We start from the raw sequence: 25,194 nt of genomic DNA, 5'->3' as shown, positions 1-25,194 counted from the left end.
CGGAGGTTGACAAACAAACCTAAAACGCCCTGCAAGCACAAAATGATGCTGCCTCCATAATAAGCCACATGTTCGCAACCCTACAGAATCCTCACAAAGTGCCCCGAGAATATACCAAATGCACACTGACAAAAGTCCATGCCATTTTCATCTATTGCGATCAGGACAAGATGTCTTGGAGCAAAATTCTTGGCCAGCCTTTATTTGCCAAAACATCTATTTCAAAAAACACCATTAAAAAGCACTACTGTGAGGCAAAAGCACATGGCAATGACTGCTATTGGACTGCCAGGAAGGAGAAATTTGGTGGGAGACCACGGAAAATCAATACAGCTACTTTAGAAGAGGTTACAGACCAGTTTGACAGTGGGAAACTGCGCGATAGAGCACATGCGCAACATTGCTACTTTCCTGATATTTCAGAGCACACAGTCTGCCGAAACCTTCGCGAGGTTGGATATGAGGGTTTTGCCCAACCGAAAAAGCCTTTGTTGAAGCCAGAGCATGTTGCTGGTCGTCGTCTGTGGTGGAATAATCACGTTGCTTGGGAATCACTCGAGATTTTCAACCAAAATACAGTCATCTTCTCAGATGAGAAGAAGTTCAAGCTCGAGCACTCAGATATCAGGCAATATTGTCAAAGAAAGAGAGGAGAAGGCCAGTTAGATGAGTACTGTATTCAGAAACAAACTGCACATGGGGCTGGAAAGAGAAAAGACAAGGGTAGTGTGCTTGTTTGGGCTTGTATCGGACCCTGGGGCACTGGGCCTATTGTATGGCTGACAGGACTGGTGAATTTGGACCAGTATATTGCAGTTCTCGAGGCCAACTTGCTCCCTTTCCTTGCCAAACTTCCACCTCATCACCCAGATAATTTCTTCTTCCAGCAAGACAACGACAGTAAACACAAGTCCAAAAAGACCATGAAATGGTTCAGTGAACACTTCACCACCATTCTTCCTTGGCCCGCTGACACGCCTAAATTTTGGCTAGACGTCTATGCTGTGAATTGTGACATTTTCATGCATAGATTCGTATCGAGAGGACTGTAATTGAGACCCAGATTGACAGTCAAAGTCAATACTGAATCAGTCTAATAAGTTGAAGGGACCATATGCCCATACTACCACAAGTTGGTTAGTTTACTCATCCCCGGTACTACTTTTGGATAGCAGTCTACCTGTTTGTGAAGCAGGATTATACCAGACTCGGACTACATCCGAGGGATGACCATTCACGTATGACGTACCAAGGGTATTCTTATTGGACCTTACACTGGCAGGAGTTTGGAAGAACTTACTCAAGTGACCATGAGCCGAGGATTGACTCAAAATGACTTTCTAGAACTCAGGAATTATCAAATACTCCTTCTATGGTGCAATCGGGTATAACACAACCAATCAGGAACAGGCGCCATTTGGGGTTAGCGAAAAATTTTTGTGCCTATACTTGTTTATTTTGACCAAGAAACAACAGTTCTGAGAGTCACAAATAGTGCCTAAGCATGCAATCAAAAGCTTTTGACTTGAAAATAATGTGAATGTAATATTTATCAAGGTACAATGAGAGACAATAAAGAAAGTAAAAGGATTATAAGCATAACCCTAACCCTAATAGCTTCCTATTTTGGAAATGTGCCATTCGGTGGGAACTTATTTCCTCAATTTTGAAGGTATCAAAAATTGGTCTTACAGTTTTGTTCCCTCTATCATTATATGCATTTCTGTAATAGGGATAAGAAATTTAAATAAATTCACGTGAGATAATTCAGTTGTTCCAAATTGGTTGTGTTATACCCGATTGCACCATAGAACAAGATCATGCATTAATCTAATAGACCAATTAGGTTGCATGGTTAAGGAAAATGACTAGAAGAATGATCAAAGAACTGCGAGGCTCCAAAGACATATCAAATGAATGTCAGAGAGTCCTGACATAGAAAATATTGAAGAATGCAATTAAATGAATACTATGTGTAACTCCCTTGATAGAGTATAGGCATAATGGGTGTCTATTGAAAGAGAGAAGCAATTAGTTTAATCCAGATGAATCAGATTAATAGGATTAGAATCGAGGAGAGCTGATTTGCCTCCAGATGAGTTGACAAATGATCGAAGTAAGTGTTGAACACCATTCGAGTCATTCTCCAAAACAATTAAATCAGATGAATATTGAAGTACCTACCTATGTTTGGGGGTATACTAGAATCTTGGAACCATTATGGACCAAATAAGGATATGAAGATTCAAATTAAATGGTATCTGACCAATTGTAGAAGTCTCCTTGCAGTTCCGAACGTTTATTTTATTAAATTAATTGTACTGTGTAACTCTATATCCTGTATGTATAAATAGCAATCCGATGTATCTGGAATGGAAGTGATTTTGGGACAACGTTGCAGTGCTAATCTGTAAAAAGGAAAGACACACTCCCACCAGACTGAAACCTCTTCGCTAGCAGCCATTCGGGCCTAGCACTTGGAAGTATAGGAATGTCGTGTTCTGCTTCTTGTAACTGCGAGAAGTATATCCAGTTGTTGGGTATTCTTCGAACTTAGGATTAGTCATTGGTCTTAAGGGCAAATCACGCTGTGTGGTTGTGCCAGCACATAGTTCTAGCCCTCTGTAGGGGTCTGTGTGTTTCAGTTTTTAATTTACTTTGATTCAAACCCCCAATTCTTGATATACCCATATCAATACAATCAAAGCACAAATCGTGCTGAATCTACCTTAATCAAAGGAATATACCAAATCCTTAGAACGATTCAAATTGGTTGATCGAAGCTTCTTACTTAGCTCTCAAAGCTTTGCGGAACCTTTGCCAACGCTACCCCTTGGTATTAAATAAATTTGATAGCAGTGAACTTGCATATTGTGTATTAGATTGGTTGGTTGGAGTGCCCATTTGATTCCTTCCTTTCTCTTTCATACAAAAATGAGGCAAGCTCGTTACCACCAACTCTCCTGACCTCTCCCCCATTGAGAATGCTTGGCATGAAGTCCAGCGCTGTGTCCGCCCACAAAAACCCAAATCTTCTCAATTCTGATCAGTATTTTGATGCTATCAAGGCTGAATGGGGGTCTGAGGATTTTCAGGTGTATGCTTGGCACTTGTATCAGTCATTCCCTCGCTGCCTGGTTGCTCTGCGCGAGAATGACTTCATGTGGATTGGTTATTGACAGATAGTGGAAATTCTTGTTTTGTGCAGCTTTTCTTGGAATTTCTTGGTGATGATCATGTATTATATGTAGATAGGATTGCTTTACAAAGGAATTACACAGAAAGACAGTGAATCGTGCCCACTGCGCCTGCCAGCGAAGCAGACAAGCAGGAACGAAGTGGTCCAAAGGCCGTGGGAACAAACCTTCCAAATACGGGGGGTCCATTAGTTTTGACCGCCAATGTACACAATGTTTTAACTTATTCCGGAGAATTTAACGTGTTCTGCCCACGGTCCACGCGAAATTGATCCTGCCGGGCGGGGCCGCGGTATGGATCCAAAATGGGTGGAAATCACTGATCGGGGTTGATTGGGTGAGCGGGGTAACGTTACCGGTTCGTCCGCTGTCTTCTGCCGGAGAACTCGGCACACGTTTATCTTGGTTTTGCTTCCGTTTGTTGTCGTCGTCGTTGTCATCGACGATTGTCGCCTCCTCGTTAATAGTTAATAGTTATATGATATGAATAGGTATAGGTATAGTACTGAGCTGAAGAATAGATATGAATATATATGTATGTACTTCTAATGAAGGATTGTTAGATATCTGCAAAGTTGGAATTTTTACCCTTGCAGCGTTTTATTGTACCACTCTCCTGTTTCGACGCCCGTATCTGCAGCAAAAGTTGAGTGATTCCATCCTGACAACATGAATAGGCCTGCTGAAATGATTGTTCATCCCGCTCGAACCTGATATAGACAAAATTGCTTTGAGTGGAGATACACATTGTAGAAATAATACACACCTCTCGATGAATTCCAATGCAATCAACTTTCGCTGACCATATAATGCCGCCTGTTGAGTCACTTTGGCCCATTCTGGCTTCCAGTCCTTCAGTGCATAGTGATGATCTCAAGATGGGTCAGGATGTTCCCAATCAATGATGACTTGCTTCCATGCACTTGGGGAAGGTCGTATCTTCGGAATAATTGGGAGATAATCTAACTCGGGCAGAATCTTTGTTGATGGTTGAGGAGTGAATGATCCTGTACTGGAATAGATCACTTGATTTGGTGCTGGCGCTGCCATTTGAGATAGGTAAGAACTCAGAGATGGCAGGAGAGAAGGTTTCGGAACAGGCAGTGATGGCCAGATGTAACCTTGATATGGATATGGACCGTAGGGCGCTGATCCTTGTGGAAGATGATGCTGTGATGTGTAGATAGCTGCAAATTCTTTCTTGATGGTGGATCCTACCATGGTAAAGAGTTGTCGGCCCTCAGCTGCTGAAAGTGGTCCCATCTCCGCAGCCTTGCCTGCATGAGATTCAGACGCTCTATGGTCTATCGGAGCCAACGCTGACACGCCTAAATTTTGGCTAGACGTCTATGCTGTGAATTGTGACATTTTCACGTATAGATTTGTATCAAGAGGACTGTAATTGAGACCCAGATTGACAGTCAAAGTCAATACTGAATCAGTCTAATAAGTTGAAGGGACCATATACCCATACTACCACAAGTTGGTTAGTTTACCCATCCCCGATACTACCTTCGGATAGCAGTCTACCTGTTTGTCAAACAGGATTATACCAGACTCGGACTACATCCGAAGGATGACCATTCACGTATGACATACCAAGGGTATTCTTATTGGACCTTACACTGGCAGGAGTTTGGAAGAACTTACTCAAGTGACCATGAACCGAGGATTGACTCGAAATGACTTTCTAGAACTCAGGAATTATCAAATACTCCTTCTAGAACAAGATCATGCATTAATCTAAAGGACTGCGATTTAGTCTAATAGACCAATCAAGTTGCAGGGTTGAGTAAAATGACTAGAAGAACGATCGAAAGACTGTGAGGCTCCGAAGACATATCAAATGAATGTCAAAGAGTCCTGACGTAGAAAACATTGAAGAATGCAATTAAATGAATACTATGCGTAACTCCCTTGATAGAGTATAGGCACAATGGGTGTCTGTTGAAAGAGAGAAGCAATTAGTTTAATCCAGATGAATTAGATTGATAGGATTAGAATCGAGGAGAGTTGATTTGCCTCCGGACGAGATGACAAACGATCGAAGTAAGTGTTGAACAGCAATGACAGTTGAACACCATTCGAGTCATTCTCTAAAAACAATTAAATTAAATGAATATTGAAGTACCTACCCATGTTTGGAGGTATACTAGAATCTTGGAACCAATATGGACTAAATAAGGACATGTAGATTCAAATTAAATGGTATCTGACTGAGTGTAGAAGTTTCCTTGCGGTTCCGAACGTTTATTGTTTTAAATTAATTGTACTATGCGACTCTATATTCTGTATGTATAAATAGCGATCCGATGTATCTGGAATACAAGTGATTTTGGGACGACGTTGCAGTGCTAATCCGTAAAAAGGAAAGACACACTCCCGCCAGACTGAAACCTCTTCGCTAGCAGCCATTCGGGCCCGGCACTTGTGAGTATAGGAACGTCGTGTTCTGCTCCTTGTGACTGCGAGAAGTATATCCAGTTGTTGGGTATTCTTCGAACTTAGGATCAGTCGTTGGTCTTAAGGGCAAATCACGCTGTGTGGTTGTGCCAGCACATAGTTCTAGCCCTCTGTAGGGGTCTGTGTGTTTCGGTTTTAATTTACTTTGATTCAAACCCCCAATTCTTGATATACCCAAATCAATACAAACCAAAGCACAAATCGTGCTGAATCTACCTTGATCAAAGGCATATATCGAATCCTTAGAACGATTCAAATTGATTAATCAAAGCTTCGTACTTAGCTCTCAAAGCTTTGCGGAACCTTTGCCAACGCTACCCCTTGCTATTAAATAAATTTGATAGCAGTGAACTCGCATATTGTGTATTAGATTGGTTGGTTGGAGTGCCCATTAGATTCCTTCCTTTCTCTTTCACACAAAAACGAGGCAAGCTCGTTATCTGGAGCCCACCGCGAGGGGTGGTTTTGAAGCTACAATTAGCTTGATAAATTAAATTGAACGTTTGTTTGGATTATATTCGATTATTTGGTAGAAGTGTATTGATCTTTGTGATACCATTTCTGTGAACTGTCAACATTAGTTCATCAGGAAAACCGCGTACTTCGAAGAATTCGGAGAAAGCAGGAGTTTTGACACCGGAAGAATATCGTAAAGCAGGAGTTGTATTTGGGAGATCTACGTTCGGCACATCAGCTCGAACATCCCTATTAAATCCTACGAACGAATCCAGTCGTCCATCCTCTTCTCAAATAACGACAGAAGAATCGCGTGGAAGTTCTGTTTCTAGAGGAACAGGATCATCTATATCTCGAGGAAGACTTACATCTTTGCCGAGGAATTTGAAGAAATCTAATCTCGATCCGAAAAGGAAGAGAAAAGAAATTAATCCGATTGATTTAGAAGAAGATAGAATTGAATTGATTGCTCCAGAGTCAATTTCAACATCTTCTACGTCGATTGAATCAACTAGATTGATAGATACGTTACATCAGACTATCTCTCAAACAAGTAATACGATTGAACCAGTCAAAATGACTACCAATAATTATGGAATGCCTGCGTTGTCAGCTGAAGCTAAGGCTGAGATTGATAAAGCCAGTGCGAAACTTCCAAGAAAGTATAAGACAGCACCATTATTCGATATAACTGATCCAAGTCAAATGATACCATGGTTCGAAGCTACTGAAAGCATATTTGAACATGGAGGAATTACATCTGACGAGGCTAAAGTGAGATTAGCTTTAGAATGGACGTCTTATAAAACGAGACAAGCATTAAGAGTCTTTGATTCGGTGAAGAAACCGAATTGGGATCAATTTAAAAAGGATCTAAAGAATATGTTTCCGCAATCTGTAGGAGACGAAAGAGGATCTAGATTATTACTTGAACAATTGGTCCATCAATTTAATCCAATTGATGCAGGTGAACAGGAGAAGATGAGAATCTTCAGACTCCTCTTCGATGCTGAAATGAAAAAGCTGATGGATGAACCGAAAATGATCACAAATAGTGATGCAGTAAGATTGTTCTTGGCACCTATGACTCCCGAAGTAAGGAGAGGCGTGCTAGAAACAGTGGTGAAAGATGTATCAGTTACTTCTATGTCAGATAGACGAAAGGAAGACCCTTTTAAGATTGACGAAGTAATGAATGCGGCCGAGAAGTATATGATTGGGAGTTCATTTGATAACTACTATCAAACACTTTCCATTGCTTCTTCGAGCCCACCAATTAATAACCCTAATTCATTTAGTAGGGGACACATTAATTTACCGTTTGCTGCAGATGTTCCCAAGACAGATAGGAACTATCTCCAGGCATTGAAACCCAAAGTAGAAGACGAATTTAAGGATCTTCTGGGAATTAAATTAGAAAGTTTGATTCCAAGGGAATTGACGGAGGAACAACAGCAAATGGTTGCGTTGAATAAAGACCTCATGGAGGCGAACATGAAAGAAATTAGAGCTGTGAAGTCATTACAGTCGCACTTCAAAGAAGGAGCAGACATTATGACACAGTTGACAGCAGTAATGGCACAGATGGCCAAAGAAAATGCTAAAGGAATGATTAATTCGATACCACCGAGTGGTCCCTCGAATCAATCTAATAGATTTGAAAGAAATACGACACCGAGAAGTTCGAATGGAACTCAGTGGGCATGTTTCTTGTGCAAGTCGACAGATCATTTTATGAATGAATGTCCACACTTGCTGGAATTTACGAAAAGAGGTTGGATGATGCCTGAAGGAGGTGACTCGAAGCGTTACAAATTAAGAGACAACGCTAGAATGCCTCGAGACGATCCAAATGTACCTCGTTACAAGAAAATTGAACAAATGGCGAAAGACTTGGGATGGGATCGTGCTGAATCCTATTTTGCAAACATGGAAGATGACGAAGATGATAAAGTCATGGACCAGCAGATGAATCCTAACGTCAATCTAGCTGTTTGGATGACAAGAATAGAGGAACTATCAGATAGACTTGGGAATTTAGAAGCACACCGAGAAGATGATGTCCGTGTGTTCAACCAAGATAGTTCAAATGGAAAAAAATAAGTACTCCAATGAAGGAGCAGGATCGGTCCATGAGAACTTTAAGATCCAATGCTGTAGCTCCGGAGGAAAGTGAGAAAGCAAAACGAAATCAATTTAATGAAAATACGAAAAGATTAGTATTTGATGGGGTGCATATACCCAAGAAACCAGGTTTAATACCAGGGAAATTGGTTGAAACGACCAATGGAAATCAGAAAACAGTGAGATTTGAGGCTCCAAAGTCCATAGATCGGCCTTTGAAGAAGCCTTCAGTCACGATCGAAGATGTTGATGAACCTGATGACGAGGATACTATTAAATTAATTCCTTCGTCAAGACCAACGAATCAAATTAATAACGAACATAGACCATATGATCATGTTCAACCTAGGACGTATCGTCCTATTCAAATTAATACACCTACGAAGGTACCAAGAGACCAGACGAATCAAATTGATAGTCATGGATATACTCCAGCCTATAAAATTAGGAATGAAGTCTCGAGACCAGGTGTAGAAGAAGATATAGCAAAGAAGATATTCGATGCTAAAGTTGATTTGAGTACAGAAGAATTAGCAGCTTTATCACCTGCTATCAGAAAGATTATTATGCGCAAGATACGCAATAGGAGAGTCCGTCCAAGGACTAAAACGAATAACTACGTATCAACTTTATCCGAAGATGGAGAAACTGAAATTTTGGACGATCCATCTAGGGTACAGATGATTGATACATGCATTAGAATTGAGGATCTTTGGCAGGATCAGGCGGATATGTTTGAAGTCCTGACTGAAAGTCGTAATGACATTCCTGTGGGATCTATAGTGCAGAAAGACATTGTGGAAAGTTTTCTACGAGACCTTTCCATTGATGATGAACGAAGGAACATTGCCATAGTTGCTAATCAGAGTGTGGCATATGAAGACCATAGTGATCATCCAGTGGTAGTAGCGAATCAATCAAATGGATTACGTGCTGTTACTCCTGAAATCAATAATAAAGATGAAGAGATTGAAAGTGTATTGGACCAAGGTTCACAGATTGTTGTGATAGACCGATTGATAGCTATAGGTCTAGGAATTACTTGGGATCCAGAATTCACGATCAGAATGCAAGATGCAAGTGGAAAATTAAACCAAACTCTTGGTTTAGCAAGAAATATTCCATTTAAATTTGGTGAAGTTACGGTGTACTTACAACTACACGTACAGAATAAAGCGCCATTTCAAGTGTTATTAGGGAGACCTTTTGACGTCTTGGTGGAAAGTGAAATTAAGACCTTTGGAAACGGAGATTCCGAGATAACAATCAGCGATCCGAACTCACACAAGAGGGTTACTGTAGGAACCTATCCTCGTGGCCAGAAAGGTCGAAACATTCAAATTAATACTTCACGATATAATGAACCAAAGAATGTAACACCTGATAATGAAAAATCGACAGGTGAAAATGATTCAAAGGGAAATTTTCATTCCTCGATGAGTTGAGTAGCGACCAAGGAGAGGATGAATACGCTATAAGCTTCCACTTTGATGAAAAGCAAAACATTGTATTAGATGGATACAAACGATGTGAACAAGAAACGTTCTCTAAGAAGGAGCTTTCTGAAGCATATGTTCTTGCATCTAGGGAACATTTGAAATCTCAAGATGAGCAAGCTGAAGAAATAATTGATTGTTACCTTAATCAAAAGACGATTGGGGATAAACAAGTATTCTGTGTATGGAGAGATGGTGTTTTAGGCGAATTTGACGATCAATTGAATAATGAACAATTCAATTTAAATCCTATAAAGTCGTTCTTCCTTCAAAATGGAAGGATCAAGCCTAAACCCGTACGAAAGAAAGTTCAGAAGAGGCGATTTGTTGAACCTATACTTCAAAATTTTAGTTTGGGGGAGAATTGCGATAAATCTGAATCCACAGAAACCACACAGAATCAATGTAATAACGAAAATACCTCTGAAACGATCAGAGATGATAATTGGAATAAACCTAAAAACTCTCAAAGAACTAGGAAGAGAATGGTTCGATATGAAATACTCAAAAGAGGAACTGAATCATTTCAAAGATCTCAACCGAGTTTTGAGAAAGTAAGATATGAGTCGAGGCAACGAAAGAAAGGAAAGGCCCAGGACTCGAAGGACAAGAAGGAGAATGTTCAGGCAGATGTAGTGACTGAACCTCCAACAAACAAACTTGAAGAACGTATTAAATTGAATCAGCAGGATAGATCTCCTATCAATTTAATAGATGAAACGAATAAACAAGTAGATAATGAAGCCATAGGAGTCGAGAAACCAATCAACTTGAATACAGAAGAAGTGTTTACGAAGTATAAACCAGTTGATAAAAAGGTTAACCCTATAAAGGCAACGTTACCAGATGAATTTCGAATTGAAAGACACATTCATGGTGATCCGTTATTGGAATTACCTGAATTGTCGAAACATCCTAAACCGTTTGCTCCTACGGGAAGATATACGGAAGAGAGGAAAGAGATTATAGATAAGAATCATCCTGAAGGATTTTTATGGGAACGAGAAAGAGATCTGATGCACGAAATGATGTGTAAACAGGAAGCAGGTTTTGCTTGGGAACCAAGTGAAGCTGGGACCTTTAAAAATGAATTCTTTCCACCTGTGAAAGTACCTGTAATTCCACATGAACCGTGGGTTGAAAGGAATATACCTATTCCGCCAGGTATCTTCGAGGATGTGTGCAAAATAATTAAAAGTAAAATTGACTCAGGAATATACGAACCATCGAATGCTAGTTATCGTTCGAAATGGTTCTGTGTCATTAAGAAAGATGGCAAGAGTCTACGATTAGTACATAGTTTGGAACCTTTGAATAAGGTTACCATCCAACACTCAGGCGTACCTCCTGCAACTGCAGATCTAGCAAGATCCTTCAGTGGAAGATCTTGTGGAGGAACCTTAGATCTATATGTTGGATATGATGAACGAGAATTAGATCAATTATCTAGAGACATGACGACGTTTCAAACGCCGTATGGACCACATAGGTTAGTAAAACTACCTATGGGGTGGACGAATTCTGTACCAATATTTCACGATGATGTGACGTATATTCTACGAGATGAAATACCACACGTAACAATTCCTTACATTGATGATGTACCTGTAAAGGGACCATCAACTCGATATGAATTACCAGAAGGAGGTTACGAAACTATTCCAGAAAATCCTGGAATTAGACGATTTGTTTGGGAACATTTCCAAAACATGAATAGAGTAATACAACGAATGAAATATGCAGGTGGAACCTTCAGTGGAACCAAAGCATTTCTTTGTTGTAAGGAAACAATTGTCGTAGGACATAGATGTACCTATGAAGGCAGTATGCCCGAAGAACATATTGCTCAAGTAGTCCTAGAATGGCCTTCATGTCGTGATAAGACTGAGGTTCGAGCATTCTTAGGGACTGCAAGTCAATTGAGAATGTTCATTGCGAACTTTGCTAAGAAAGCAGCTCCTTTGACTAAGTTGACAAGTAATGTTCCATTTGAATGGAATGAAAAATGTGACAAAGCAATGGACGAATTAAAGGATGGAATCCGAGACTGTCCAGCTTTGAGACCAATTAATTTTGATTGGGATGTTTACTTAGCGGTGGATACCTCTTACAAAGCTGTGGGATGGTATATCTATCAAATTGATCCGACTGAAAAGAAGAAGTTTTTCAATTACTTTGGATCAATGACTTTGAATGAACGTGAAGCACGATTCTCACAATCTAAGAGAGAATTGTATGGCTTAAAATTAGCATTGGAAGCTAGTTATTATCATGTCTATGGATGTAGACGTTTAACAGTTGAAACCGATGCAAGTTATATTAAAGGCATGTTAGACAATCCGAGTTGTGGTCCTAATGCAACCATAAACCGTTGGATTGAGCATGTACGAAACTATCACTTTACATTAATCCATGTAAAAGGTGCAACCCATGGTCCTGATGGATTATCACGAATCACACCTGGTGGATGGCAAACAAAACGTCCAGAAGTAAATCCAGAAGATTACGTTGATGAGGATGGTGGGGAACCAATTAATTTTATTATGGGAGATGGGGAAACGGAAGAGCCGTATCAATTTGATGACTTCAAAGATCAAATTGACCCTAGAAGTGGTTACTTATACGAAACAGCTCAAGAAGCTGATGATATTGAATTAGATGTACAAGAAGCTCTAGATGAAGAGCGTAGCTACGAGATTCGTAGGAACCACATGTTAGAATCCAAAGACGCGACATGTGAAGTCTTCAGTAGGAATTTGTTCCCTACTTTTGACGAAGAATTTGTACAAAATAATCCGTACCCAGAAGCACATAGATCTTCTGAGGGTAATAGATTAGACGAATTAATTCCTTTGATTGAGAAGTACTTGTCGAACCCATCAGATGAATCCCTGGGTGAAATGTCAAAAGATGAACGGATTAAATTTATTAGATTGATTAAGAAGTTTCAAGTGGACGACCAAGGAAGGTTGTACCATAGAAATACTGATCAACCTGATCAACCACAATTAGTGGTGGAAAAAGAAAAGCGTATGCACATGTTGAATAGTGCACATGATTGTTTAGGACATAAAGGAGTCTTTGCAACAAATGATTTCTTGCAGAAACGATTCTGGTGGCCTGACATATATAAAGACGTGGAATGGTATGTGAGATCATGTAAGGAGTGTCAAAATAGACAGATGAGGCTGTTGAAAGCACCTCCTACTTTGATGCATACACCTTCATTGTTTCAGAAGGTACATGTCGATACAATGATAATGTCGATTCCGTCTAATGGATGTAAATACATCATCCATGGAAGGGATTCACTGTCTTCGTGGTCTGAGGCCCGGGCAGTAAAACATGAAAATGCTAGAACTTTAGGAGAATGGTTCTTTGACGATATAATTTGTCGTTGGGGATGTCCTGAAGAAGTGGTGACCGATAACGCAGGTCAAATGAAAAACATGCTAGCTTGGTTAGAAGAGAAGTATGGAATTAAAGGAATAAGAATTTCCGCCTACAACTCTCAAGCTAATGGAAAGATTGAAAGAGCGCATTTGGACATACGCCAGGCTTTAATTAAAGCAACTGGCGGAGATGTATCTAAATGGTTCTACTTTTTGAAAATGATACTATGGGCGGATAGAGTAACACCGAGACGTGGTCTAGGTTGTTCTCCATATTTCCTGGTAACAGGAGCTGAACCGTTGCTTCCCTTTGATATAGTGGAATCAACTTGGTTGGTGAATCCACCTAATAGAATCTTAACTAGAGATGAATTAATTGGATACCGTGCTCAAGCTCTGTCGAAACATAACTCATTCATTGAGAAAGTACGACGCAGAGTAGATGCAAACAAAGTTGCAGAGCTACGAAGATTTGAACGAAAATATAGACATACAATTAAAGATTGGGATTTCAAACCAGGTCAATTGGTCCAGGTTAGGAATTCTGGAATTGAAAAGAGTTTGGACAGAAAGATGTATCCAAGATATAGAGGACCTATGGTCGTAATCAGACGGACTAAGGGTGGCTCTTATATCATTGCTGAAATGGATGGGACAGTACTCAAAGAAAAGGTCGGAGCCTTCAGAGTATTGCCGCATTTCACGCGAAATGAACCAATTGAATTGCCAAACAATATCCACGAACTTATCGACTTAACTGCCGAACAATTAGATTTAATGGTAGAAGACGAAGATGAATATTGGATGACACCAGAAAATGATTACATATTCGATGCCATACCGCAGCTGAGACTATCAGATACTGACTCTGACGAGGAACTCAGTGAGGGAGAGGATCAATAATTAGATTGAAACTCTAGGTGATATACTGTTACAAACGAACATCATAAAATGAATGGCGATGGTAAGATGATGCATCTACTATACAGCTGTGATGGCGTAAAGACAGTAGGCATGGAATGAATGAATACGAATGGAAGAAACCATGTAAAGACAGTGGGTCAACACGAACAACTGTTTTTATGATATTTATGGGTTTTAAATGAATGCATCTAAATGATGATGTATTAATTTAAATGAATATCAATTAGATGGATTGCAGACCTAGGCAGAGACGTGTCCTTTGTCTTCCATCATAGGAGTAACACCACGAGTGAATGGAGTAGTAGCTCGTTCGACGGTCTTAGGGACTGGAACAGCCATCTCTGTAGGAGTGACGACGGTGTCCTCAGAACCAGTGGTGGGAATACTCTGAGCAGTAGCGAAACTTGCGTCAGAAACAGAAGAGTCTGAGCCAGAGTCTTGGCGACTTTTCAAGATGCTGCAAGCTTCGTCCGCAATTACCTTGGCAATACGTGCACGAGTTGCATAAGTCTTGACCAAGTTTGCGTTAAATTCGAATTCAGCTGCCTGAAAGTTGAGTGTAGCAGCAATGAATTTGGTACTTTGCGACTCAAGAGGAGCTGGTGGAGTATCGAGATTGGAAGATACGACTTGAGCAAGAGCATGATTGATATGCTTGCTATGGGTCACTAAATCACGAAATAAGAATCCGTTTGAAACGGATTTGAATTAAATTGAATCACCTTTATCTTCAGCGAGGCAGGACATACAGTTAGAAGAAACATGACTGTCTGTGTGGCAATGAACCTTGCTGAGACGAGGAGAAACCTCGTTCACAGCAGACTTTTCATCCTTATTGGAACCTTTGTTGGGACCAGTGGGATAGGGAGTGCCGCGACGATTCTACGACATGGAATGAGTCGTGGATACAGAACATGATAACATTTTAACTCACCTTGATAAAAGAGAGAGTAGGCTTCTGTTTGAAACTGCGTTCAGTTCCAGACACCAACTCGTCCTCGGAGGCTGAGTTCATCTGAACGAAATTGATAAATCAAATTAATTGAGATTAGATCTGAGAATTTACCTCGACATCAGAGTCGAAACGAACAGATCTAGGTTCACGTTTGACGTCACGAGAGGAAGCAAATCTAGTAGCTTTCTTCTTGGACTTCCTGATAAAACGAGAATTATCGGCACGAGTAGACGCCTCGTGATCCGAATGAACAGAACGAGCACGATTAAGGAGGCGATTTCTGATGAAAGTGTTCTGAAAAGACTATTAATGTAAATAGTCACGGATAAAATTGATACATACACGAGCATCATTGGCAAAAGCCATGAATTTAAGATGTTGCTCGAAGTGAGAATCACTGACGATGTCAGGAAACAGTTTGTGCCCGAGACACAAAGTATCGATGATGCTCTGACGAGCAGTCAAGTTAGAAATTTGTCTAACATGGCTGCGAAGTGTAACAGGCTTTTCCTGACAATAAAAAATTTAAATTAATACGTATCAATTAAATTGAATGAAGAATACATACCAAGAGATCATGAAGATACTCGGTAGACCGACGAAGGACAGAAATTGTTGCCTTGTCGGGATTGTTCGTCTTCTTGCCTTTGTACGAAGCAAGTAGCTGCTGCAAAGCACCCAAGTGGGGCTCAGCAACTCGAGCAATGTCAAGATCCTTCTTGTGATGGATAGGCATGCTAGGATGAACGATAATAGATGTTGATGGAACTTTATATGGAATGAGAGCTCGAGTAAGTTCGACTAATGCAAGTCGACTTGGAACGAATGGCATATTGAAAGTCAATTGGCCTGAGCTTTTATACCAAAACAGTGAAATCAAGCTCCTGACCAAATTAGGACAACTGAGGACAGTTGAATTCTTTAGTTTGGGGGAGGAGGATATCGATTTGATTGAAAATTTACGAAATTTCAATTAGACTAATAGTTTTGCGATTAGATTGAATGGTATTGCGAATGCAGTGACCCAGAATTGATCAAAGCGATCATACAGAAGGTCAAAATAAGCGGAATGAGTAAAGAAACTGCGCTCAGAACCTGAAAGTGGAGTTGAAAATACCTCCCGACGTTGTTATGATCAATGGCAAACGGAGATCGACTTGAGCACTCAGGACAATGAAGACAGTAAAGTCTTGCGGTCCTGATCTCGCATGAAAATTCATGACAGGATCCGGAATGGAGTCTCACTTTGAACCCCTATTCAGAGGTGGAACTCAGAGTCAGCTCAATAATTCGCAAGCACTCAATCAAATTAAAACAAGAATCAAGTTAAAAAGGATATTGAGTGAACCATGGTTATAGGAATTCATTCAAATTAAATGAGACTTAAGTTCACTCATTCAAATTAATATAAACATGAGCATGAGAGCTCGTAAATTGATATGTACAAGATAGCAAATGGCTATCTACAAAAGAGCAATAGGTAAAGCTACCTACAAGAAATACAAGAAAAGATACAAAAAAGATATTAGATTAATGAAATCTAATTAAAACGAATTGGTCTCGAGCGACCGGTGGTCCTGAAAAGGTCCATAGATGAGATTTGGGTTAAGAAACCCAGACGATACGACCGCGAGTGGTCAGCTATAATGAGATATATGGGCATGGAAGCCCGTCCGTGTATGACAAAATTAAAATAAAAAACAAAAACGACGCCCAAGGAGCCAGCTACGACTAGAGAATCTGCGCTGACTCTGCCCCCTTTTCAGGAGACAGAGCTCGCTCGGCCAAACTCTCGATCGTAGGGAGATCCAGCTCCATAGGAACCGATCCCCCTACTGGACTGCTGGTCCCCTCGTCCGCAGACCCCCTCTCGACCTCCTTGAGGCCTTCCAAAGCCTCGGTAGCAGAATCCGGAGGTGGGGAAGCCTCGACCAGGTGTCCGTGTTCGTCGATGTGCACCGTTGATTCCCCAGATTGGATGCTGCGTAACAGTTCGATCCATTCACCAGGGGTACGATTGTCGAAATCCAGCCCACTCAAGTTGAATGGACTGGGCCAACGGAATAAAGTGGCCATAAGGGTCCACTCGTTCAAAGTGATTGCCCGACGATTGGGCTCGGCAGTTTTGAGGGCCTCGAGTACGACGATAGGATCCTCTCCTGCATTCTGCAGATCCAAGATGGATCGCAAGAAGAGTTCCCGTGCGGTGTCGAACAAGGACCCGATTTGTTTCAACTGATCGTTGAGGTCGGTGGCTCGTCGTAATGAGTTTGCTAGATCTAAATAAAATCGAATGAATCAAATTAAATAAATCAAATCAAATAAAATAAAAAGGACGTACTATGCGTACTGCTAGTTGAAGCTTTATGGAGCGCATTGAGCGCATCCATAGCCAGCTCTACGTCCAAGGATCCCAAGCACTTTAAACTCCGTGAGGAGCAGGCTTGACACTTATATCCTGGAAGAGGAGCCGAATTTGCTTCCAGATCCCCTCGAGCGAGCGCCGAAACGCAAGCCTGACTGGGAATGGAAGGCTACATGAATCGAAGCATGATTAGCAATTAAATTAAAATGAGATATTAGAATTAACTTACATCGCGAATCACCCGATTAACCTGCATCAGGTCCTGCATCGTAAAACGAGCATTTTGGGTCTCCAGAATGGAGCCCAGTTCGACGAAGTCAGGGTGGATTGCAAGCAAGGGATTTTCTCGATTTAAAGCAGCACTATTCTATTAAGTTAATAGAGTTAGCATTCTGAATAAATTAAATTGAATGACTACGACTTACCCTGGCATGAGCAAATTTGGGGAAAGGAGTAAAACTCCCAGTTGACTGCTCAGGGAGCCGTAATCGCCCTTGAGCATCCGCCAAGAGTACCGGTTGGAAGGTACTCTCTGGGGAACGTTTGGGAACGGGCTTCGCTGCAGCCTTGGATACTCGTTTGGGGACGGTCACCCGTTTAACTGGACGACGAGGCAGTGAAGCTACAATCGAATTGAATTAATAAAATGAGACAAAAAATGAAGAATAAAAATTTTACCAGAGATGGAAGATGTCGTTTTGAGGCGTTTTGGAGGAGGAGCAGTATCCTCATCCTCATCCTCATCTTCAGACTCAACTTCATTGGAAGTCGAGTCCTCATCAGTGACAACAATTTGTCGCGCTTTTCCTTTTGAGGCGATCGAAGTATTTTTCCTCGAACGAGGAGGGAGTCGAACCCTTTTGTAAGCCATACCAGCAAGAGGGGGATGATCAGCCTTAGGATCTTCAACTACCTTGACGGTAGTTTTGGATTTAGGCTCCTTTCGGCCTACAGAGACTTTGGCAGACGAAGAAGCTCGAGGAGCTTCGTCTACCAAAGGGAAACCACTCAAAAGCTCATTATCAGAGTCTTTTGAATGGGTGGAACGGGGAGAAGCAACTAAATCAAAACAAAGATGAAATGAATAAAATGAAACCAAGAAATTAAATTAATACTCACGAAATGAGGAAGCGTCAGCCTTGAGGCTTTCGATCTCCCGATTCCTTCGAAGTGCCCTAGGGGGCACAGCTTGTGCTTTAGTGACAGGGGGAGGAGAGATGACATCAGAAACCTTGGGAGGCGAAACTGCCTTTGAAGCTCCAGGAGAGCCTTTACCGCGTAACGGGGCAAAGACATCCAGTTCTTTGGAAGGCGCCAGACGCATCATGGCGCTCCCTTCGCGGAATCGAAGACAGAAAGGAATTGGAATAGTGGGGAAGTGTTCAAGGACAGGAGCATCCTACAAATCGAATTAAAATGAATAAAAGGATTGCTTCAGAAGCAGGAAAAACTTACCGTAGAAGAAGACCGATGTTCAGGGGGAATTCCCCACTGCTGTAATAAGCTATCGCGAAGAAATGCAGGAAGACGGGCAGATAAGAACTCGGCAGCTAGAAGGATTTGTTCTGCGAACAAAGGGCAATTCGCCCTTCCCATCCAGAATTCATGAATATAAAGCTAATAAGAACAATTAAAATAAATAAAAGCAATGAGAAGTGGAATACGCACCAGATACGGGGCGGCTTCCTCAAATAAATGATATAACTCCATCGGATCGGTTTCAATGGAATCCTCATCCCCACTTTGTAACGTCCGCACGGCCATTTGGGCTGAACAATATAAGTCCAAGCCTGAGGCAACAGATAGAGGACGCGAAGTGTTAGAAGGGAAGCAGAAGGGAACCAGAGGACGAGGATACGAAAAAGCTGGAAAGGTAGTAGATCCATCGAAATCCGGAGAATTCTGAGAATCGAGCATAGGGGGGGAGTAATCTCCCTGTTGAAGACGAACAAAAACAGCGCTCTCGAAGAACAAAGGGAGTGTTGATTTGAATGAGAGACCCGCCAGAATTACTTGGGCCTCCATAAGGGAGGTAGGAAGAAGCGTGGTCGAAGCTGCAGCCCGAGTTTGACTCGAGGTTGGGGCCATTTTGAATTAATAAGAACGAGATGAAGGAAGAAAAAGAAAGAAAACGGACTTCAACGAGAATTTGTTGAACCCCGTGCCCCGAACCAAATAAATGTACACACTGAATCACGTCAGAGCAGTTCTCCGTGAAATGGAAGCTCGTTCTGTGATTAGATGATAAAAAGATTGTGAATTAAAATTTTGAAATGTGATACGAATACCGAAAAAGTATTCAATTCAAATTGAGCGCTAAACTGTTACGATTCGTAGCAGGCGTGTGAATAAATTGATAGATGAGCGCTAGAAACCCATTTGAGGGCATCCAAATTGATTGGAGAGCACGGAGAAGTAGAGATCCAAACCCAGTGAATTACATTAAAAGGAGATATAGTCTTGTCGAATCCATCTAAAAACAGATTGGGTATCCTTTCCCTATACAAAACTACGAATGACCGAGGACGGTCAAATTCTTTAGTTTGGGGGGGATGACACGCCTAAATTTTGGCTAGACGTCTATGCTGTGAATTGTGACATTTTCACGTATAGATTTGTATCAAGAGGACTGTAATTGAGACCCAGATTGACAGTCAAAGTCAATACTGAATCAGTCTAATAAGTTGAAGGGACCATATACCCATACTACCACAAGTTGGTTAGTTTACCCATCCCCGATACTACCTTCGGATAGCAGTCTACCTGTTTGTCAAGCAGGATTATACCAGACTCGGACTACATCCGAAGGATGACCATTCACGTATGACATACCAAGGGTATTCTTATTGGACCTTACACTGGCAGGAGTTTGGAAGAACTTACTCAAGTGACCATGAACCGAGGATTGACTCGAAATGACTTTCTAGAACTCAGGAATTATCAAATACTCCTTCTAGAACAAGATCATGCATTAATCTAAAGGACTGCGATTTAGTCTAATAGACCAATCAAGTTGCAGGGTTGAGTAAAATGACTAGAAGAACGATCGAAAGACTGCGAGGCTCCGAAGACATATCAAATGAATGTCAAAGAGTCCTGACGTAGAAAACATTGAAGAATGCAATTAAATGAATACTATGCGTAACTCCCTTGATAGAGTATAGGCACAATGGGTGTCTGTTGAAAGAGAGAAGCAATTAGTTTAATCCAGATGAATCAGATTGATAGGATTAGAATCGAGGAGAGTTGATTTGCCTCCGGACGAGATGACAAACGATCGAAGTAAGTGTTGAACAGCAATGACAGTTGAACACCATTCGAGTCATTCTCTAAAAACAATTAAATTAAATGAATATTGAAGTACCTACCCATGTTTGGAGGTATACTAGAATCTTGGAACCAATATGGACTAAATAAGGACATGTAGATTCAAATTAAATGGTATCTGACTGAGTGTAGAAGTTTCCTTGCGGTTCCGAACGTTTATTGTTTTAAATTAATTGTACTATGCGACTCTATATTCTGTATGTATAAATAGCGATCCGATGTATCTGGAATACAAGTGATTTTGGGACGACGTTGCAGTGCTAATCCGTAAAAAGGAAAGACACACTCCCGCCAGACTGAAACCTCTTCGCTAGCAGCCATTCGGGCCCGGCACTTGTGAGTATAGGAACGTCGTGTTCTGCTCCTTGTGACTGCGAGAAGTATATCCAGTTGTTGGGTATTCTTCGAACTTAGGATCAGTCGTTGGTCTTAAGGGCAAATCACGCTGTGTGATTGTGCCAGCACATAGTTCTAGCCCTCTGTAGGGGTCTGTGTGTTTCAGTTTTAATTTACTTTGATTCAAACCCCCAATTCTTGATATACCCAAATCAATACAAACCAAAGCACAAATCGTGCTGAATCTACCTTGATCAAAGGCATATATCGAATCCTTAGAACGATTCAAATTGATTAATCAAAGCTTCGTACTTAGCTCTCAAAGCTTTGCGGAACCTTTGCCAACGCTACCCCTTGCTATTAAATAAATTTGATAGCAGTGAACTCGCATATTGTGTATTAGATTGGTTGGTTGGAGTGCCCATTAGATTCCTTCCTTTCTCTTTCACACAAAAACGAGGCAAGCTCGTTAACGCATCACTGTGATCTTCTTCATACGTGTTTAATTCATACAAGAGGTACCGTATTAATGTATCACGCTTGATTGATATCAGTGACCAGCAGCGATAGCGAATCAGATAAAATCACCTTTTCATTTGGTGCCCATCCACCCCACCATCGAATTCGAGCCAGAGTCCAGCGTTTGCCAATTGGTGCAAACATGAACCGGTATTGAGCACCCCCACGTCGGAAGCAATGGGTTGTAAATGCTCCTGGAACCCCAGCAGCTACCGTAAAATTGTCGATCATCTTCTGCACTGCTTCGGGTGTTATTGGCTGTTTTGACTGGAACGTCACACCGTTCGCATTGATAGTTGGAAAGATGTAGTCGTCAGGCTCATACTGTCGGCGGAGTATGTGCTCTTCACAGAATTCCATCCAGATGGAAAGATGAGTTTGAGCACATATTGCACGGATCTTCTGAGGATACAGGTTGTAACAATGTTCTGGATACTACAAATCAAAATAGCCAGAGGTAATCAATCAATTCTCATACCGTTCAGCTGAGTTTCATTCTTTGCTTGCTTCTTTTGCCAGTTTTTCCGGTCTCTGAGGTTGATTTGGATAAAAGGAGGATCACTCGGTGTTGCGCCGGGTCTGGGAAGAGGGTTGCGGTCAACATGCTTGGCCTGGAGATGCGATGTCTCTGTATTTCTAATATCAAGGAATTTGAGACTCAGGTATGTGCGTCTATTAAAGAAATACCTTGTCCAGATAGTGAAACCCAATGATGAATAAGCACGGAACCGCAGGTGCGAAATCTTGAATGCAAGTGATTTTGCATCCAGGACAGGATAGTCATCGGGACAGACAGAAATAGAGTGAGCATACAACCTCTCCATGATGATGATGCTTGCTGGTTTGGAATGATGTCGTTCGCTCTCCCCATCTTTTCGCTTACATCCCTCCATGAGATCGACAACCTCTGCTGCATTACAGGGATTTCCAATCCATCGTTTGTTCCCTTCATCATACCGCCAATCCCCACGATATTTGTCGCCTTCACTATTCAAATCAGAGGAGTCAAATATAATCCAGACCAATCTAAATCCTGACATACAGGTGCGTGTAATGATACTTGAATGCGGCATGAACTGATTCTCCTGTTGATAGCTTCCTGCCCTCTTCGTAACACTTCCATGATATGTACATTGCAATGGCTTCAGGAGTAAACTGATTGGGCTTTCCATCAAGACATCCATGAAACTCGGAGGCCATTTCTTCATTCCTCATAGGGACATCTTCGTCCTCATCCTCTAGACATCCCCCTGCATTCTCTTCAACTTTGAGGATGAGGAACTCCTCCAGCCACTTCCTCACCCGCTGGATGACCTGTGTATATTGTTTAGTGGTATTGTCTGCCCGTATATGTGCTGTTGTGTTTGACTTCGTTTGACTTCGTAAATCTGCAAGTCGCTTCGGTGGAGAGTTTGTTTTGGTGGCTGAAGTTTTCTTTGATTTAGAGGAGTGTGAAGTCTCTTTGTGGGCACGAGGCATTAGAATAGGATATAATAGAGAAGAACGAGGAAAAGGGGGGAAAACAAATGTTTCAAATTTCAAATTTCATTCGCATCGATGTTCAAGCAACTAGACTGTACTCATCCTGATAGTATAATCTACAGAAGATACTGTTATGTGTAATAAGAACATTATTTTCAGATCAAATACTGTGAATTCATTATTGCACAAGTGGACTATAACATCAAGTGCAGGTGACAAGTACATATAAATTTGTCTTCGCGTGAGCTGATAGCCATACTCTGGACGTAGAGTGACATTTCGTGATCCTAACACACCTATCTAGAGCAGAATGTGATCAGAAATGAGGAAGATATGATGAATATTGTGCAACTCACCTTGGGGTTGCAGGTGACAATGAGCACATAGAAATCCATCTTCGCGTGAACTGAGAGCCATGCTCTGGACATAGAGTGACATTTCACGATCCTAACGCACCTATCTAGAGCAGGATGCAACTAGAAACGAATGAGTTATAACGAATATTGTGCAACTCACCTTGAGGTTGCAGGTGGCAATGAGCAGACAAAGACTTTTGTTCGCGTGAGCCAGTAGCTATGCGCTGGGTGTAGAGTGACATTTCACGATCTTAACGCACCTATCTATAGCAGGATGCGATCAAAAATGAGTGAGTTATGATAAATATTGTGTAACTCACCTTGAGGTTGCGGGTGGCGACGAGCCACCAAAGACTTGTGTTCGCGTGATCCAGCAGTTATTCGCTGGCTGTAGAGTGACATTTCACGATCTTAACGCACCTATCTATAGCAGGATGCGATCAAAAATGAGTGAGTTATGATAAATATTGTGTAACTCACCTTGAGGTTGCGGGTGGCGACAAGCCGCCAAAGACTTGTGTTCGCGTGATCCAGCAGTTATTCGCTGGCTGTAGAGTGACATTTCACGATCTTAACGCACCTATCTATAGCAGGATGCGATCAGAAATGAGTGAGTTATGATAAATATTGTGTAACTCACCTTGAGGTTGTGGGTGGCGACGAGCAGATAAAAATTTGTCTTCGCGTGAGCTAATAGTTATGCTCGGCGTGTAAAGTAACATTTCGCGATCCTGATTCACCTATCTAGAGCAGAATGCGATCAGAAATGAATGAGATATGATAAATATTGTTCAACTCACCTTGGGGTTGGAGGTGGCAACGAGCAGACAAGAATTTGTCTTCGCATGAGCTAGTGGCTATGCTCGGCGTGTAAAGTAACATTTCGCAATCCTGATTCACCTATCTAGAGCAGGATGCAATCAGAAATGAATGAGATATGATAAATATTGTTCAACTCACCTTGGGGTTGGAGGTGGCAACGAGCAGACAAGAATTCGTCTTCGCATGAGCTAATGGCTATGCTCTGGGTATAGAGTGATGTTTCGTGATCCTAACGCACCTATCTAGAGCAGAGTATCATAAAAAATGAGTGAGATATGACCAAAACCCTCCCACTCGCCTCAGGGTTGGAGGTGACAACGAGGACATGCAAGATTATTTTTGCATAGACTAAGTGTTATGCTTCAAGGGTTGAGCATTATTTCGTAGTCCTGTCGCACTTATCTAGGGCAGGATTCAATCAAAAATGAGTGAGGCATGACCAGAATTGTTCAACTCACCTTGGGATTGCACATCCGCCTTTCATGGTACATACTGCTTTAAAATCATTCTTTAGTTGGAAGAGTGAGAGATAAGGCCCTGAGGGGATCAAGAGGAGGTAAGTTAAGATTGCTTGCACCCGCCACTACAGCAGTTCCGGACGCGCCGTGCCTTTGGGGCCATGACCAGTTTTGAGGTGGTCAGTTTGTTGTAGAGAGCAGGTGCAAGCAATGCTCAACAAAAACTCATCTGCTCTGTAAGAGATAGAGGATAGACGTCGACAGGGACATGGTCCAGTCGTTTGACCTTGCAAGTGGCAGCACAAACACGAGTCATGTGACTGATATTCCGCTGTAGCTCGAAGCTACTGACGCGATTTTCACTCCAATACTGCTGTTCCCCTCTGTTGCCTCATTGCAAAAGTATTCAGTGTTCCAGAAAATAATATAATCCTGGATGGTAGCAGGGCTGGCTGTTTTTTGAAACAACACCTCAAGGAAATACTACATTTTAAATAGATATAAAGACAGATAAGTCAAGTA

At 41.5% G+C, this 25,194-nt stretch overlaps 1 protein-coding gene across 1 annotated transcript; it reads right to left on the bottom strand.

Moving 5' to 3' along the window:
- Positions 1-21,569: 21,569 nt before the first annotated feature.
- C8R40DRAFT_1253619 (uncharacterized protein) lies at positions 21,570-23,144 on the bottom strand (the record flags this gene model as incomplete). Its single annotated transcript, XM_046233733.1, has 4 exons — positions 22,597-23,144; positions 22,242-22,541; positions 22,033-22,190; positions 21,570-21,982 (listed from the first exon to the last, which is right to left on the bottom strand). The coding sequence occupies exons 1-4, from the start codon at positions 23,031-23,033 to the stop codon at positions 21,570-21,572; spliced, it is 1,308 nt and encodes a 435-aa protein (XP_046084681.1). The 5' UTR covers positions 23,034-23,144.
- Positions 23,145-25,194: the final 2,050 nt, after the last annotated feature.

The sequence above is a fragment of the Lentinula edodes genome, assembly GCF_021015755.1.
Source record: "Lentinula edodes strain Le(Bin) 0899 ss11 chromosome Unknown C8R40scaffold_25, whole genome shotgun sequence".
Lineage (NCBI taxonomy): Eukaryota > Fungi > Basidiomycota > Agaricomycetes > Agaricales > Omphalotaceae > Lentinula > Lentinula edodes.
This window is presented reverse-complemented; position numbering and strand designations above follow the sequence as displayed.